At 46.2% G+C, this 17803-nt stretch overlaps 1 protein-coding gene across 1 annotated transcript in view; it reads left to right on the top strand.

The window, feature by feature from the left end:
* The window catches only part of LMNB2 (lamin B2), a 92091-nt gene that overhangs the window by 26904 nt on the left and 47384 nt on the right, over positions 1-17803 (top strand). The window contains exon 3 of the mRNA XM_056569909.1: positions 7320-7476. Within this exon, the coding sequence (XP_056425884.1) occupies positions 7320-7476 (157 nt within the window). The remainder of the gene's footprint in view (positions 1-7319; positions 7477-17803) is intronic.

Genomic DNA, 17803 nt, shown 5'->3' with positions numbered 1-17803 from the left:
GGTTAAGCATTAATAACTCTGGGATGCTTTTTACCCAGAGAGAGTTCATTCAGAGATAGTTTTTTCGTGACATATTCTACTTTATGTTAGTGGAAAAAATTTATCGATACTTGCATCATTTCTTGGTGAAAAATTCCAAAATTTGATGAGAAAATTTTACATTTTGCATTTTTCTAACTTTGAAGCTCTCTGCTTATAAGGAAAATGGATATTCCAAATATATTATATGTTGATTCACATATACAATATGTCTACTTTATATTTGCATCATAAAGATGACATGTTTTACTTTTGGAAGAAAGAGGGCTTCAAAGTTCAGCAGCAATTTTCCAATTTTTCACAACATTTTCAAAATCGGAATATTTTTTACACTCTCATGTTCTTGCAAACCCAGTTTACAAGGGAGAAAAAGCCCCCCAAAATTTGTAACCCAATTTCTCTCGATTAAGGAAATACCTCATGTGTATGTGAAGTGTTCGGCGGGCGCAGTAGAGGGCTCAGAAGGGAAGGAGCGACAATGGGATTTTCTAGAGGTGAGTTTTTCTGTAATGGTTTTTGGGGGGCATGTCACATTTAGGAAGCCCCTATGGTGCCAGAATAGCAAAAAACAAACAAAAAAAAAAACACAAGGTATGTTATTTTGGAGACCACACCCCTCAAGGCACGTAACAAGGGGTACAGTGAGCCTTAACTCCTCACAGGTGTTTGAAGACTTTTTCGTTAGTCTGATGTGTAAATGAATTTATTATTTTTTTTTTAACACAAGTGCAGTCCACCCCCCCCCCAATTTACCATTTTTTTTACGACAGGGCTCCGAAGTGAGAGACCGCCATGCGCATTTGAGGACTAAATTAGGGATTGCATAGGGGTATTCTATGCCAGTGATTCCCAAACAGGGTGCCTCCACCTGCTAAACTCCCATCATGCCTGGACAGTCAGTGGCTGTCTGGAAATGCTGGGAGTTGTTGTTTTGCAACAGCTGGAGGCTCTGTTTTGGAAACACTGCCGTAAGATACGTTTTCGTTTTTATTGGGGGGAGGGACAGTGTAAAGGGGTGTGTATGTAGTGTTTTACCCTTTATTTTGTGTTGGCGTAGTGTAGTGTTTTTAGGGTACATTCGCACTGGCGGAGGTTTACGTGGAGTTTCCGGCTAGGAGTTTGAGCTGCGGCGGAAAATTTGAGCTGCGGCGGAAACTCACTGTAAACCCGCCCGTGTGAATGGGGGGGGCAAACCTCCAGCTGTTGCAAAACTACAACTCCCAGCATGCACTGACAGACCGTACATGCTGGGAGTTGTACTTTTGCAACACCTGGAGGCAAGCTGTTGGAAAACCTTCAGTTAGGGTCTGTTACCTAATTCAGTATTTTCCAATAAGTGTGTCTCCAGCTGTTGCAAAACTACAACTCCCACATGTACTGTACGCCGAAGGGTATGCTGGGAGATGTACTTATGCAACAGCTGGAGGTACGCAACTACAACTCCCAGCATGCCGAGACAGCTGTTTGGGCAAGCTGGGAGTTGTAGTTTTGCAAGATCTCAAGGGCCACAGTTTAGAAACCACCGCACAATCATCTCCAAAGTGTAGCCCTCCAGCTGTTACAAAACTACAAATCCCAGAATGCCCAAACAGCTGTCTGGGCACAGGGGTGTGGAAATCCTATCGCCCGACTCCCGGGACAAGTAGTTTTGGGTGCCGGGCAGGTGAATTGTTTATAGATTTAGCCCTGTTTCGGGCTAGCAGGGACAGACAGACTTCCCCCTTATTTTTCTTTAATGTCGGTGTGAGGCACAGGAGCCGATGGAAGTCTCCACCTCACACCAGCACTCAGTGTATGGAGGGGGGCGGTGGCCTCCAGCTGACCGCAGAGTCCCCTTATCTCCCCTCCCGGAGGATGGAGGACGCAGCTCAGAAGACACAGCAGGGTGAGAGAAAGGACGTAGACAGCTCCGTGCACAGCTCCATCCCCCGCGCACAGCTCTATCCCTCCCCCTGCTCTGTCTCCACAGGACCTAATCCACCACGGGGAGGTTGCTAGTTTGCACGGGGAAAACACAGAGCAGGGGGTGGTGAGGGGGAGGACGGAAATCTCATCTCACACCGGCGGTGACTGCAGCTCTGATGTCCACTCGTGGCCGGCTCAGGTGAGGAGGCCGAGAATGCAGACGGGGGCAGGAAGGGTGGTTGTATATGTATGGTGTGAGTGTATGTGTGATGTGTGTATGTAATGTATGCTGGGGGGGCAGCGGTGGGTGTATGTATGATGTGTGTATATGTATGGTGTATATCTGTTTCCCAACCAGGGTGCCTCCAGCTGTTGCAAAACTACAACTCCCAGCATGCCCAGGGCATGCTGGGAGTTGTAGTTTTGCAACATCTGGAGGCTCCCTGGTTGGGAAACACTGGTGTATATGTATGGTGTGAGTGTATGTGTGATGTGTGTATGATGTCTGTCTGTGTGATGTGTATGTAATGTCTGTCTGTGATGTGTATGTAATGTATGTGTGTATGATGTGTATGTAATGTATGTCTCTCTGTGTGTGATGTGTATGTAATGTCTGTCTGTGATGTGTATGTAATGTATGTGTGTATGATGTGTATGTAATGTATGTCTCTCTGTGTGTGATGTGTATGTAATGTATGATGTGTGTATGTATGTGATTGGGCAGTGGCGGGTGTATGTATGTGTGCATATGTATGGTGTATATGTATGGTGTGAGTGTATGTATGATGTCTGTGTGATGTGTATGTAATGTGTGATGTGTGTATGATGTCTCTCTGTGCGTGATGTGTATATAATGTATGATGTGTGATGTGTATGTAATGTATGATGTGTGTATGTCTGTGTGTGTGTATGTAATGTATGATGTGTGGGGGGCAGCGGTGGGTGTATGTATGATGTATGCATATGTATGGTGTGAGTGTGTGTGTATGTAATGTATGATGCGGGGGGGGGGGTGTATGATATGGGGACAGTGGCTGATTCATGTATGATATGTGTATGCATGAATGTTTTGTATAGGAGCGGACTGTCACGTCGGGCATTAGGGCAGTTGTGATATCTAATTTTATTTATTTTTAGTGGCACCCGCAATAATTTGCACCCCCAGAATCCCGCCCCCTTCATACTCGCCCGCCGACCAAGAGCCCCGCGGATGCACGCAAACACGCCCGAACCAAAACTACAACTCCCAGCATGTTACACCATATCCTAAACTGTAGAACTATAAAGTGTAACATGCTGGGAGTTGTAGTTTTGGTTCGGGTCAGCTGCAGAGCCATAGGCTGCATCAGGGCATGCTGGGTGTTGTAGTTACTAACTGCAATTCCCAGTATTCCTTAAAACATCCAATGGCTATGCAGCTGACACAAATCAAAACTACAACTCCCAGCATGTTACACAATAACCTTAACTGTAATACTATACAGTGCAACATGCTGCAACACCCACACAACCATAGACTGTATCAGGGCATGCTGGGAGTTGTAGTTATCTAGTAACTAAATTCAACTTCCAGCATTTTCTGACATAAAATGCAGCACACAAACTGGAGAAGCAGAACCCCCCCCCCCCCAGTAACACATAAGTCCCTATTGAGACTGAAAAATAGTGATTAAGATATTTTAAAAAGTGTGTATATATGTGAATAAGCCCCTTTCCTAATAAAAGTTTCCAATTTTCTTTAAATAAAAATAATGTACAAAAATAAACATAAGTGGTGTTTCTGCATGTGGAAATGTCCAGACTATTAAAATATGATGTTAATTAAACCGTACGGTGAACGGTGGAAATGTAAAAAAAAAGAGTCCAGAATTGCTCATTTTTGGTCACTTCATATGAGAAATTTTTTATAAGGTGATCAAAAAGTTATATCTAGACTTTTCTGGGCTTCCCTCGGGTGTAAGAGGAGCTACAGCTCTCCGGCCGCTAATACCCTGGCATGCTGGGATCACCTATTAACCCATTAGATCATCGCTGTCAGCAGTGTCTAAAGGAATCTTATATCCATCCCTGGTGGTCTAGTGGGGGGGGGGGGGGGATCAGACTATTTTGGTTGAAATTATTTTATCTACCAGGACAAGTGGATTTTCTTGAGGGACAAGTAGCTTGTGTTCCGCTTTAGTCCCTTGGACAAGTAGTTTTTTTTTTTTTTATTTTTTTTTTTTTTATTTCCACACCCCTGGGGCATGCTGGGAGTTGTAGTTTTGCAACATCTGGAGGCCTACAGTTTGGAGATGATTGTGCGGTGGTTTCTAAACTGTGGCCCTCCAGATGTTGCTAGGAAACTCGCAGACTTCCGTAGGATCCAGGGAGCTGCATAGTCGCCCACTGCATTGGCACGAGATGCCTGCTGAATGATTTCAGCAGGCATCCCGTTCTGATCACCGCCCGACAAGCTGCGGTGATCGGAAATGCGGAGAACCTACAGGTACGCCCTCCGTCCTTAAGTGACGGGACGCGAGGCTGTATCCATACGCCCTCTGTCCCCAACAAGTTAAAAAAATCTAAATCCTTCCAATAATTATCAGCTGCTGAAGTTGAGATTTTCTTTTCTTTCTGGCAACAGTGCTCTCTGCTGACATCACTACTTTTCTCGGGAACTGCACAGAGTAGAAGAGGTTTGCTTTGGGGATTTGCTTCTACCCCTAGGACTGTATCCACCTTTTCCAGCCCACTGGAGCACCTGAAAGCTGAACTAATTTATGCAGGCTAAAGTCATCAACTGCCGAGCCGAGTAGTTTGTGACTAATCGAATCACTGTATCGCTTATCTCTAACAGGTGTCATCAGAGAGCACTTAGACAGAAAAGAACAACTCAACTTCAGCAGCCCTTAAGTACTTAAAGGATTGAGATTTTGTAATAATGTCATTTACAAATCTGTTTGCCTTTCTGGAGCCAGTTGATTTTTATATTTATATAATATTAAAAAAAAAATACTTGTCCAAGGGACTAAAGCAGAACATAATCTACTTGTCCCTCAAGAAAATCCACTTGTCCTGGTAGATAAAATAATTTCCACCAAAATAGTCTGATTCCCCCCCCCCCCCCCCCCCCACTAGACCACCAGGGATGGATATAAGATCCCTTTAGACACTGCTGTAAACTTAGACAGCGGAGATCTAATGGTTTAATAGCGGCCACGGTGATCGCAGCATGTCAGGATATTATCGGCGGGAGAGCTGTAGCTCCTTTTAAGCCCGAGACAAGCCCAGAAAAGTCTAGATATAACTTTTTGATCACATTATAAAAAATTTCTAATATGAAGTGACCAAAAATGAACAATTCTGGACTCTTTTTTTACATTTACACCATTCACCGTACGGTTTAATTAACATTATATTTTAATAGTCTGTACATTTCCACATGCAGCGATACCACTTATGTTTATTTTTGTACATTATTTTTATTTAAAGAAAATTGGAAACTTTTATTAGGAAAGGGGCTTATTCACATATATACACACTTTTTAAAATATCTTAATCACTATTTTTCAGTCTTCATAGGGAATCCAGTCTCCAGTTTGTGGTGCATTTTGTATCAGAAAATGCTGGAAGTTGAATTTAGTTACTAGATAACTACAACACCCAGCATGCCCTGATACAGTCTTTGGTTGTGTGGGTGTTGCAGCATGTTGCACTGTATAGTAGTACAGTTAAGGTTATTGTGTAACATGCTGGGAGTTATAGTTTTGGTTTGTGTCAGCTGCAGAGCCATAAGATGTGTCAAGGAATACAAGGGAATTGCAGTTAGTAACTACAACACCCAGCATGCCCTGATGCAGCCTATGGCTCTGCAGCTGACCCGAACCAAAACTACAACTCCCAGCATGTTACACTTTATAGTTCTACAGTTTAGGTTACCGTGCAACATGCTGGAAGTTGTAGTTTTGGTTTGGGCGTGTTTGCGTGCATCCGTGGGGCTCTTGGTCGGCGGGCGAGTATGAAGGGGCGGGATTCTAGGGGTGTAATTTATAGGGATCGACCAATTATAGGTTTGGGCGATATTATCGGCCGATAATCTCAATTTTGGGCATTATCGGTATCGGCAATTACCTTGCTGATAATGCTGCTGAATGCCTGTCCTCTCTTCTGCACTGAGGAGCACATACGAGCAACATTTGACAAAAAAGAGAATTATTTAGGCTGTCGGATTAGTGTTAGGGTATGTTCACTCAAGGTAAAATGTGCGGAATATCTGCCCAAAAACTAGTCAGGACATTCCACACGTTTGTCCGATCCGGCAGGCGACCGCTCAGAAATGTGCAATCTGATACATGGCAATGCATTGGCGATCGAAATATACAGAAAGAATAGACATGTCTGCTGAAGCCGTAGGTCTGGGCCAAATTCCACCGTGTGAACATACCCTTACGCTGTGGATCTGTGTACCCTGCAACCTTCTTTCAAGTGTTTAATCTGAACTTTGGGACACCTATTTTGGCCGTGAGGACTTTTGAGACCATCTTTACCTTTTTTTTAGCGTTTTCATTTTTTCCATCCACAGAGCCATATAAGGACTTGTTTTATGCATGACCAATTGTACTTTGTACAAGGGGAATTAGGATAACAAAAACAATTATGGGCGTTTCATTTTTACACAGAGCACTTTACGGTAAACGTGGCATGTTCTCTTTATTCTGTAGACGCAGCATCCCGGTAAACAATGGGGGGACTTTATCAATGCTTGACACAAGAAAACTGTAAAAAAAAAAATTGCAATAACTTGCAATAATTTTTAGCCAAAACCTACACACAAACAATACATTCCCCCAAATATCTTCTGCAATTCTCTGCTTGGTACCCAAGGACTCCTTTGTATTCATATGCCAGTAAATGTATTCTGTTATAAAAGATTCAAAGAAGCAGGAAAATAATCGGCAACTCACTGCAACCAGCTGAATAAATCTTTTATTTCATACTCACAAATATGTTACATGGGAAGAGGGTAGAGGGGGGACACAGGATGGCGACCAAGCTCCGTTTCGCCATGGCCGGAAGAAGCACGATCACCGTGCGAAACGGAGCTTGATCGCCATCCTGTGTCCCCCCTCTACCCTCTTCCCATGTAACATATTTGTGAGTTTGAAATAAAAGATTTATTCAGCTGGTTGCAGTGATTTGCAGTTTATTTTCCTGCTTCTTTGAAACGTTTTCATGTACTATTATCAGAGCACCACCTCCAGCATTCCTAGTCCAAGTCTGCCATTTCATCATTGTTCTACACTCAAATAGCGAAGTAGTGCCGTGCTGGCTATCTACGAACTGTGTCACAAAAGATTGCCTGGTCCTGCAGTAATAATTTGTTTCTCCTTGCTTAGCCTCAAGAAAAAAGATGCAGATCTGTTTCAAGCTCAACAGCGTAATAAAGACCTGGAGGCCTTGCATTTCAGAAGTGAGGCAGAACTTAGTGCAACCCTTGAAGAGAAACGGAACTTGGAAGCTGATTTGGCTGATCTGCGTGCCCAGCTTGCAAAGGTACAGTACTATTGTAACAATTTGTGTGCATTGTACAGTAACCCCCCGACCTACGATGGCCCCGACATATGATAAAATCGACATACGATGGCCTCTCAGAGGCCATCACATGTCGATGTCAGCATCGACATACGGTGCTTTTATATGTCGGGGCCATCGCATTAACTGCTATCCGACAGCGCAAAATGCTTAAGCTGCTGTCGGATAGCAGTTTAAGCATCCCTGGCAGGTTCGCTTACCTATTCCCGCTGCTCCGGGTCCACTTCGCGATCCTCCGGTGTCTTGCGCATCTTCTCCAGGGTCCGGGCCTTGCTTTCCGACGTCGTTATTACGTCACTACGCACGCCGCGTCGGCGCAGCAGCGTAATAACGTCACCAGAAATCGAGGCCCGGACCCTGCAGAAGATGCGCAAGACACCGGAGGATCGCGAAGAAGACACCGGAGCAGCGGGACAGCATCGGGAGCTCCTGGGACAGGATCGGGAGTGGTGAGGACCTGGTGCGGCGCGGCGGGGACAGGTAAGTATAACTTCCTATACTTTACATTGCACGGATCCCTCAACATACGATGGATTCGACAAACGATGGGTCGTTTGGAACGAATTACCATCGTATGTTGAGGGACCACTGTATAAAATGACTGTATAAACTCTTTATGTAAAAAAGGTGCAAATTTTTCTGAATCACTACAGTCTAACATTCCAGTAGTGTGATGGTGGCTTAGTATTCTAATTTCATATTATTCTTTATTTAAAAAAAAAAAAATCCTTAGGTTCTGGTTGCACTTTTTTTTTTTTTTTTTTTTTTTTGTTCTTCCTTAGGCCCCTTTCACACTACAGGTATCATCCTGTAAAAACATCACTCATTACTCCCGTCAAATAGTCCTAAAAACGTCAGTCCAAAAATTCCATTCATGCATCAGGTATGTCCATTTTTACTAATCTGTTATTTTTGCCACCCAAAAGACACTGCATGCACAAACTTTTGTTCCTGCAAAAATAAAGTTGAAATAACGTCCTTTAAAATGTAACATTGAGAACTATAGGGAAACGGATGTTCACAAAAAACATCAGTTATTGTGCACGTTTTTTATGATCCATTTTTTGTACTGAGCATGCTCCATACAGAATTACAACCAGGAAGTCACATGGAAATAAAATAACGGACTATAACGGTTGGCACATGACCAATTTTAACAGACATTCTGTCAAAATAACAGAAATCAGTTATCATCCGTTGTATTCAGATATTTCATCCATTTTTTTTCATGACCTGTTACTGCTGAATAACTGATGACAGAATGCAGGAACATACCGGTAGTGTGAAAGGGGCCTTATTTGTAAGACGGCCAATGACCAATAATTTGGTTCTTATTGGCATAAATGGTAAAGTAAGGCACCAACAAAAAAGTATACAATCTTTATTGAAGAACCATCATTAAATAAAAATGAGATTAACCCCTGAAGAACATCAGGCGTACATGTACGCCCTAGTCCTGCTCACGTTATATAAAGCATGCTCAGAAGCGGAGCACACTTCATACCTAGTGGATCCCGGTTGCTGTTGGCAGCAAAAACCCACAACTAATTAACCCTTTAGATGCTGCGGTCCCTGTTGGGAATGAGCTCGAATATTTTAGAAAGCCATAGTAGCTTGGAGCAGTGGAGTGCACACAGTTGTTCAGTGTATGCAATCTAAAGACTAAAAAGAAAGTGTTGTGTGCTTTCATATATTTTATTTTTAAGCCTTAAAGACCAACTCCATTTTGGCCTTAAAGAGGTACTCCGCCCTTAGACATCTTATCCCCTATCCAAAGGATAGGGGATAAGATGTCAGATCGCCGTGGTCCCGCTTCTGGGACCCCTGGGATTGCCGCTGCGGCACCCCACTGTTATTACTGCACAGAGTGAGTTTGCTCTGCACGTAATGACAGGCAGTACAGGGGCCGGCCGGCTCCGCCCCTCGTGATGTCACAGCCCGCCACCTCAATACGAGTCTATGGGAGGGGGCATGGCGGTCGTAACGCCCCTGCCATAGACTTGTATTAAGGGTGATCTGTAGTTTTATCAGAGCCATTTTTGTTTTGATGGGTCTTTTTGATTGCTTTTTATTTTTTTTATTTTTTTTTCTGATTGATTTAAAAAATTGCCGCGTGGGATCATAAACATTATATTTAAATAGTTTTGAGACTTACCCCTGGACTGCCGCTGCCTCAAATAAGCAGTGTATGACCCTGGTGCCGTAACCCCTTAAGGACTCAGGATATTTCTGTTTTTGCGTTTAAATTGTTTCCTCATCACCTTCTAAAAATCATATCTTTCAATTTTGCACCTAAAACTCCATGTGATGGCTTATTTTTTGCGCCACCAATTCTACTTTGCAGTGACATTAGTCATTTTACAAAAAATCCACGGCGAAACGGAATAAAAATTCACTGTGCCACAAAATTGAAGAAAAAATGCAATTTTGGAAAGTTTTGGGGCTTCCGTTTCTACGCAGTGCATTTTTTGGTAAAAATGACACCTTCTCTTCTGTAGGTCCATACGATTAAAATGATACCCTACTTATATAGGTTTGATTTTTGTATTGCTTATGAAAAAAATCATAACTACATGCAGGAAAATTTATACGTTTAAAATTGTCATCTTCTGACCCCTATAACTTTTTTTATTTTATTTTCAGTGTTTGGGCCGGTATGAGGGCTCATTTTTTGCACCGTGATCCGAAGTTTTATCGGTACCATTTTTGTATTGATCGGACTTTTTAATCACTTTTTATTCATTTTTTCATGATATAAAAAGTGACCAAAAATACGCTATCTTGAATTTTTTTTGCGCGTACGCTATTGACCGTGCGGTTTAACAATATATTTTTATAGTTCGGACATTTCCGCACCCGGCGATACCACGTTTTTATTTTTATTTACAGTTTCTTTGATACCGATCTCATACACAGATCAGGCCCATGCATTAACATGGAGATTATCGGCGGTTGACTGCTCAAGCACTGATCACGGGCTTGGAGAAATAAATTGCAGATCAGATGCGACGGAGGCAGGTAAGGCACCCTCCGCTTGCTTTCTAGCTCATCGGGACATCGCTATTTCACCACGATGGTCCCGATAAGCCTGACTGAGCTGCTGGGAAGCTTTCACTTACATTTTAGACGCAGCGATCAACATTGAACGCCACGTCTAAAGGGTTAATAGAGTGCGGCACAACGATTGGTGCCCGGCTTTCATTAGCCACTGGGACCGACCTGCTATGAAGCAGCGTGACCCCGCATTTTTTCATACCAGGACCGTGCGCAGGGCGCAAGGCATGCCCTGCGTCCTTTATGTGATTAACAAGTGTGTGTGTGTGTGTGTGTGTGTGTATAAAAATAAATAAAATATTTCTCTATTTATTTATCGGCTCCATTGGGGGACACAGACCTTGGGTGTATGTTGTTTTTGCTAGGAGACTTGACACTAAGGAAACCAAAAAGTTGGCTCATCCCAGCAGGATATACCCACCGACAGAGCCTGAGGTAATCAGTTTTAGCTTAGTGTCGCAGGAGATGGACTCTAGTCTGGGTTCTCCCCAGACTTGGTCTAACATTTTATTTTTATATAATAGGGATGTTTAGTTTTTCTTATTCCCCTTTATTTTTCTCTTTTCAGGTGGGGACTCATGAACATAACGTTCACGGTTTCCCCATTTGCGATTGAGGGGGCACAAGCATCGTGGATGTACTGTTAACCCCTTCTCTCCAACTGTCAGCGCTTGAGGTTGTACCTTATGGGTCCGGGTCCCCCACTTTTCCCTGCTCGTCTCGCTTTTCAAGCCCGGCATGACGCAGGTGACGAATAAGCTGGTTGAAGACTTCATGGCTGAAGACTTCATGAGGGAAGTTCTTCAGATTGAGGTGAGTATTCTCCCTCCCTTTTTTCCCTTCAGGTGCGGGGGCTTGCAACTGCTGGAGACCTCCTGTTTTGGTCCCACTCCTTTTTTATTCTATCTAGTGGGAATACCTATTGGGCAAGGGTTCCCTAACTTTTATTGGGGGCACTTGGGAATGCAGGGGCCAATGGAGTCAGTGGTGTAGGACTGTGTATGGATTTCTATCACAGTTATCAGCAGCCGCGGCTGCCTTTTTTACTTTAGTTTCTTCTGTGCTCTGGCCGCGTCCTATGCGACGCAGCCGGGGCGCAGTTTACTTTCACTTTCGCAGCGACCGCTGCGCCAACATTCTCGCTCGCTCCCATTCCCCTTCACTCACATAAGCTTCAGGTACGGGAGCGGGTGCCATTATTTACCGGCCTCCTTCTTCTCAGCAGAGTTTGCGCCCCTTGGAAGAGCGCGAATCTCTCTGGCCAATGGGGACTGAGCAGGGATCGGTCAGCCAATCAGAGGCGCCTCAGTCTAGTCCGGCCCCTCTTTTTTGATTGGTCCGGCCGTCCCTGCTAGTGTTCTCTCTCTTCTCATTCCCTTCCTCACAGCAACTGCCTGAGGGGACACGGACGCTGGTGATGCTGTTTCATTTTGTTTTATTCATGTCCGAGCCCAGAACTGTTCCTCCCTCTAAACAGGTACCTGGGGCCCTGGTCACCTACTACACTTGTAAGGGCTGTAACTCCAAAATGCCTGGGTCTGCTGTACCCACTTGTTCCGCCTGCACCACTGCACCTCCTGACCCCCCTGGTATTTCTATTCAGGATGCTCCCCCAGACCCAGTGGGTTCTGCTGCCCCTCCAATATGGGTGTCTTCCCTCTCTGCCTATTTCTTACTTGGCGCAAGTCTCCCGCTCCATGGTGACTGCCTTAGAGAGGTCTTCCTTACACCGTTCCCCTAGAGAGCCTTGCTCTCCCTCGCCCTTTTTTAAACGCTCTCACAAGCGTAATAGGGGTCATTCCGCTGACTCCTTTCCGGAGTCTGGGTACAGGCGTAGGCGTTCCTCTCATGGGCACAGTCCCTCTGCTACGTCTCCAAGCAAGTGTCTTTCTTCTAGAAGATGCTCCCCGAGTCACCGTTCTGAATCTCCAGAACGCCGCGCCAGGTCAGGGTCTCCCTCCTCTAAGGCTGCCTCCACCCGTTCCCACTCCCCTGGTGAACTAGTTGATGAGGCTGCTTCTGTTTCTGACTCAGAAGACCACACAGACATGACCGATACAGTGGACTCATTTACTTCGGCCATGAGACACTTTTCGCTTAGAGGACCCAGGAACTTCAGACGCTGTCCCAGAAGTTTCCTTTCCAAAACGTTCAGCTCCCATGCTGAATTTGAAGCCTTGCTAGAGTCTGCCTGGAGGCACCCTGACAAGAGGTTTCAAGAAATAAAGAAGGTTCAAGCGCGTTATCCCTTTGCTAAGGACCTTATGACCCATTGGACCCACCAGTCTCCCGTCTTTCTAAGACCATTACCTTACCTCTGTCCGATGCTGCATCCTTTAAGGATCCAGCGGACAAAAAGGTGGAAACCTTGGCTAAGTTTGCCTTTGAGGCTACGGGTTCATCTCTTCTCCCTACCTTTGCCTCTGCCTGGGCCTCTTCCAGGGCCCTGGCGATTTGGTTTTCCCGACTCCTCCAGGGCATTTCTTCGGGGGCTTCCTCGGAAGAACTGGCCGATTTTAATTCTCCTGCTTTCTAAAGCGCGGGACTTTCTATGTTCTGCTTCCATGCAGTTTGCCCGCTGTGCTGCTTTTGCCATGGGTAACCTTGTGGCTCTCCGTAGATCCACGTGGCTTAAAGCCTCGGATGCGGACGCAGCTTCTAAAAGGTCTCTCACTGAGCTTCCTTTTACTGGCTCTCGGCCTTTTGGTAATCGCCTAGATGAGATAATCTCGGAAACCACGGGAGGGAAGAGTTCCTTATTACCTCAAAATAAGGCCCGTACTACTACCTCCCACCATAATTCTACCTTTTTTCGGTCCTTTCGGACCTTCGGGGGCACGAAGGGGACTAGGCAGGCGCCTTCTCGGGACAAGAAGGCTCCCTTCTTCCAGGCTCGCCCATCCTGGAAATCTGATAACCGTTCGGGCCGCTCTGCGCCCAAGGCGGGTACCTGCAAACCCACCTCTGCCTGAAGGGACGCCCCCACCCACGGATTTTTCTCGGGTGGGAGGTAGTTTGTTACTCTTCTGGGATGTCTGGACCACACAGGTGCAGGACTCCCGGGTCAGAGATGTGGTGTCCAACGGTTACCGGATCTAGTTTGCCTCTCTTCCAAAGGATCGTTTTTTCCTTTCCCGAGCTCCACAGTCTCCCTCTTTGGCAAAGGCCTTTCGGGGTGCACTGCAGTCCCTCCTCATTCAGGGGGTCATTGTCCCGGTTCCTCCCAGGGAACGCTTTCGAGGTTTTTATTCCAACCTCTTTGTAGTTCCCAAGAAAGGGGGTTCCATACGCCCAATCTTGGATCTAAAGCTTCTCAACAGGCATCTCCTCCTGCGCCACTTCCGTATGGAGTCTCTCCGTTCGGCTGTGGCGACCATGGATCAGGGGGAGTTTCTTTCCTTGGTGGACATCAGGGACGCCTACCTCAATGTTCCGATTTTTCCGGGAACACCAGCGGTTCCTCCGATTTGCTGTCCCGGAGGGACATTTCCAGTTTGTGGCTCTCCCCTTCGGCCTGGCCACAGCTCCGAGGGTATTCACAAAGGTCCTTGCACCGGTGATCGGCCTACTTCGGACAAGGGGGTCTCAGTGATCCCTTACTTGGACGACCTTCTGATCAAGGCTCCGTCCAGAGACCAGAATCTAGAGAGCCTCACCCTTCAGGCTTTCTCGCTTCGGTTGGTTGGTCAGTCGGGACAAGTCCAACCTATCCCCCACTCAGTCCCTGGTTTTTCTAGGACTTCGGTTCGACACCCAGTCCGCCCGGGTTCACCTCCCATCGGACAAGCGATTGACCCTTCTGTCAGGGGTTTGTATACTCAGGAACCCTTCCCCAGTGTCCATCCGATTTTGCATGGAAGTCCTGGGTCGGATGGTGGCGGCCATGGAAGGCCGTTCCCTTCGCTCAGTTTCATTTCCGTCCCCTTCAACTTGCGATTCTATCCCGGTGGGACAGGTCTCCATTGTCCCTCGATCGCAAGATCGTACTTCCTCGGGCATCTCGCCGCTCCCTTCTGTGGTGGCTCCACTCCCCCTTGCTCCTTCTAGGACGCTCCTTCCTGCCCCTCCATTGACTGGTAGTCACGACGGATGCCAGCCTTTCGGGTTGGGGGGTGTCTTCCGAGACCGGACAGTCCAGGGCCTTTGGTCTCCCAGGGAGACGCTCTGCTCTATCAACATCCTGGAACTGAGAGCAATCTATCTTTGTCTGTTACATTGGGAGAACCTTCTCCAGGGCTGCCCAGTTTGTGTCCAGTCGGACAACGCCACTGCGGTGGCATACATCAATCGCCAGGGCGGCACCCGCAGCTCGACGGCGATGGCTGAAGTTTCCAAGATCCTTCTCTGGGCGGAGCTCAGGGTTCCGGCCATCTCGGCTATCCACATTCCAGGCGTAAACAATTGAGAAGCGGACTTCCTAAGCCGGTCCTCTCCTTATCCCGGAGAGTGGTCCCTTCATCCGGAGGTGTTTGCAGAGATCTGCGGCCTCTGGGGAACTCCAGATGTGGACCTCTTTGCATCCCGCCACAACACGGAGGTTTCCCTTCTGTGTCAAAGTCATGGGACCCCCGTGCTCTAGCAGCGGACGCACTGGTAATTCCTTGGTCGGGGTTTTCCCTTCCTTATCTGTTACATAGTTACATAGTTAGTATGGTTGAAAAAAGACATACGTCCATCAAGTCCAACCAGGGAATTGAAGGGAAGGGTGTAAGGGGATAAGGGAAAGGGATGTAGTTTTATAATTCTGCATAAGCATTAATGTTATTTTGTTCCAGGAATGTATCTAACCCTGTTTTAAAGCTGTTAATTGTTCCTGCTGTGACCAGTTCCTGAGGTAGACCGTTCCATAAATTCACAGTCCTCACGGTAAAGAAGGCGTGTCGCCCCTTTAGACTAAACCTTTTCTTCTCCAGACGGAGGGAGTGCCCCCTCGTCCTTTGGGGGGGTTTAACCTGGAACAGTTTTTCTCCATATTTTTAGTATGGGCCATTTATATACTTGTATACGTTTATCATATCCCCCCTTAAACGTCTCTTCTCAAGACTAAACAATTGTAACTCCTTTAATCGCTCCTCATAGCTAAGATGTTCCATGCCCCATATTAGTTTAGTCACGCGTCTCTGCACCCTTTCCAACTCCGCAGTGTCCCTTTTATGAACAGGCGACCAAAACTGAACAGCATATTCCAGGTGAGGCCGTACCAATGCTTTATAAAGGGGGAGTATTATGTCCCTGTCCCTTGAGTCCATGCCTCTTTTGATACATGACAATATCCTGCCGGCTTTGGAAGCAGCAGCCTGACATTGCATGCTATTCTGTATTCTGTGATCTACAAATACACCCAGATCCTTCTCTACCAGTGACTCTGCCAGTTTAATCCCCCCTAAGACATACGACGCATGCAGGTTATTAGTACCCAGATGCATAACTTTACATTTATCCACATTGAACCTCATTTGCCAAGTGGATGCCCAGACACTTAGTCTATCCAAGTCATCTTGTAATTTATGCACATATTCTATAGACTGTACCGTGCTACAAAGCTTGGTGTCATCTGCAAAGATAGAAACAGAGCTGTTAAAACCATCCTCTATCATTGATAAATAAATTAAACAGCAGCGGGCCCAGTACTGAACCTTGGGGTACACCACTAATAACCGGGGACCAATCAGAGTACGAATCATTGACCACAACTCTCTGGGTACGATCCATGAGCCAGTGTTCAATCCAGTTACAAACTAAAGTTTCCAAGCCCAAGGACCTTAACTTACCTGTCAGACGTCTGTGAGGGACAGTATCAAATGCTTTGGCAAAATCCAGAAACACTATATCCACAGCCATTCCTCTGTCAAGGCTTCTACTCACCTCTTCATAAAAGCAAATTAGATTGGTTTGACAACTTCTATCCTTAGTAAACCCATGCTGGCTATCACTTATAATACTATTATCACCTATGTATTCCTGTATGTAATCCCTTATAAGTCCTTCAAACAATTTACCCACAATGCACTTTAGACTTACCGGTCTATAATTGCCTGGCGAAGACCTAGAGCCCTTCTTGAACATTGGTACCACATTCGCCTTGTGCCAGTCCCTTGGCACAATACCAGACACCAGAGAATCTCTAAATATCATGAACAAGGGTACAGATGTTCCCTCCTCTTCCTCTCCTTCCCAGGGTACTGAGGAAGCTCAGAGCGGAGAACATTCCTGCCATTCTCGTGGCTCCAGATTGGCCTCGGAGGGCGTGGTACGCCGACGTCATCTGGCTCCTGGACGACGTTCCGCTGCGCCTTCCACTTCGTCCAGACCTTCTCTCTCAGGGTCCCCTGTGCCACCCCAATTTACCGTCGCTGCATTTGACGGCGTGGCGGATGAGACCGCGGTACTAAGAGCCCGTGGCTTCTCAACACAAGGGATTCGCACCATGCTTAAGGCACGCAAGCCCTCTTCCGCAAGGATTTACCACCGCACCTGGCGGTCTTATTTTTGTTGGTGCGAATCCCAATCTTTCTCCAGTCGTGTTCTCCCTTCCTCGACTTCTTTCATTTTTGCAGTCAGGGCTGGATCAACAATTAGCTCCCAGCTCATTAAAGGGTCAAGTGTGTCTACCCTTTCCATTCTTTTCCAACGACCTCTGATTCTCATGTTCGGACTTTTCTTCAAGGAATGGCCCACGCGGCACCTCCTTACAGGTCTCCTACACCTCCTTGGGATCTGAATTTGGTCCTTGGCGCTCTACAGGGCGCTCCCTTCGAACCCCTCAGGGAGGTTTCCCTTCGTCTCCTTTCCTGGAAGGTGGCGTTCCTTGTGGCAATTACCTCCATCAGATGGGTTTCGGAATTGGCCGCTCTTTTTTGCCGCTCTCCCTTTCTAATTGTCCATCTGGACAAAGTTGTTTTTCGGCCGGTTCCCTCTTTCTTGCCTAAGGTGGTTTCTGCTTTCCACCTTAATGAGGATATCGTACTCCTGTCCTTTTGTCCATCTCATCCCGGGGAGCGTTTGCTTTATAAACTTAATGTGGTACGGGCGGTGCGTACCTACCTCTGTTACATATTCTTTTCATCAGTGTAATTCCTTTTTTCTTCTTATTGACTGCCACCGTAGGGGTCTACCTGCCTCTAAGGCGACCATTTCGCGGTGGATTAGGTCTGCCATTTTGGAAGCTTACCGTTGTAGGTGGAAGACCCCTCCTTTCATGGTTTCAGCTCACTCCATGCGTTCTGTTGGAGCT

This window comes from Hyla sarda, chromosome 1, assembly GCF_029499605.1.
Source record: "Hyla sarda isolate aHylSar1 chromosome 1, aHylSar1.hap1, whole genome shotgun sequence".
Classification (NCBI taxonomy): Eukaryota; Metazoa; Chordata; class Amphibia; order Anura; family Hylidae; genus Hyla; species Hyla sarda.
Note: the sequence above shows the minus strand (reverse complement) of the source record. Positions and strands in the feature narration are given on the sequence as shown.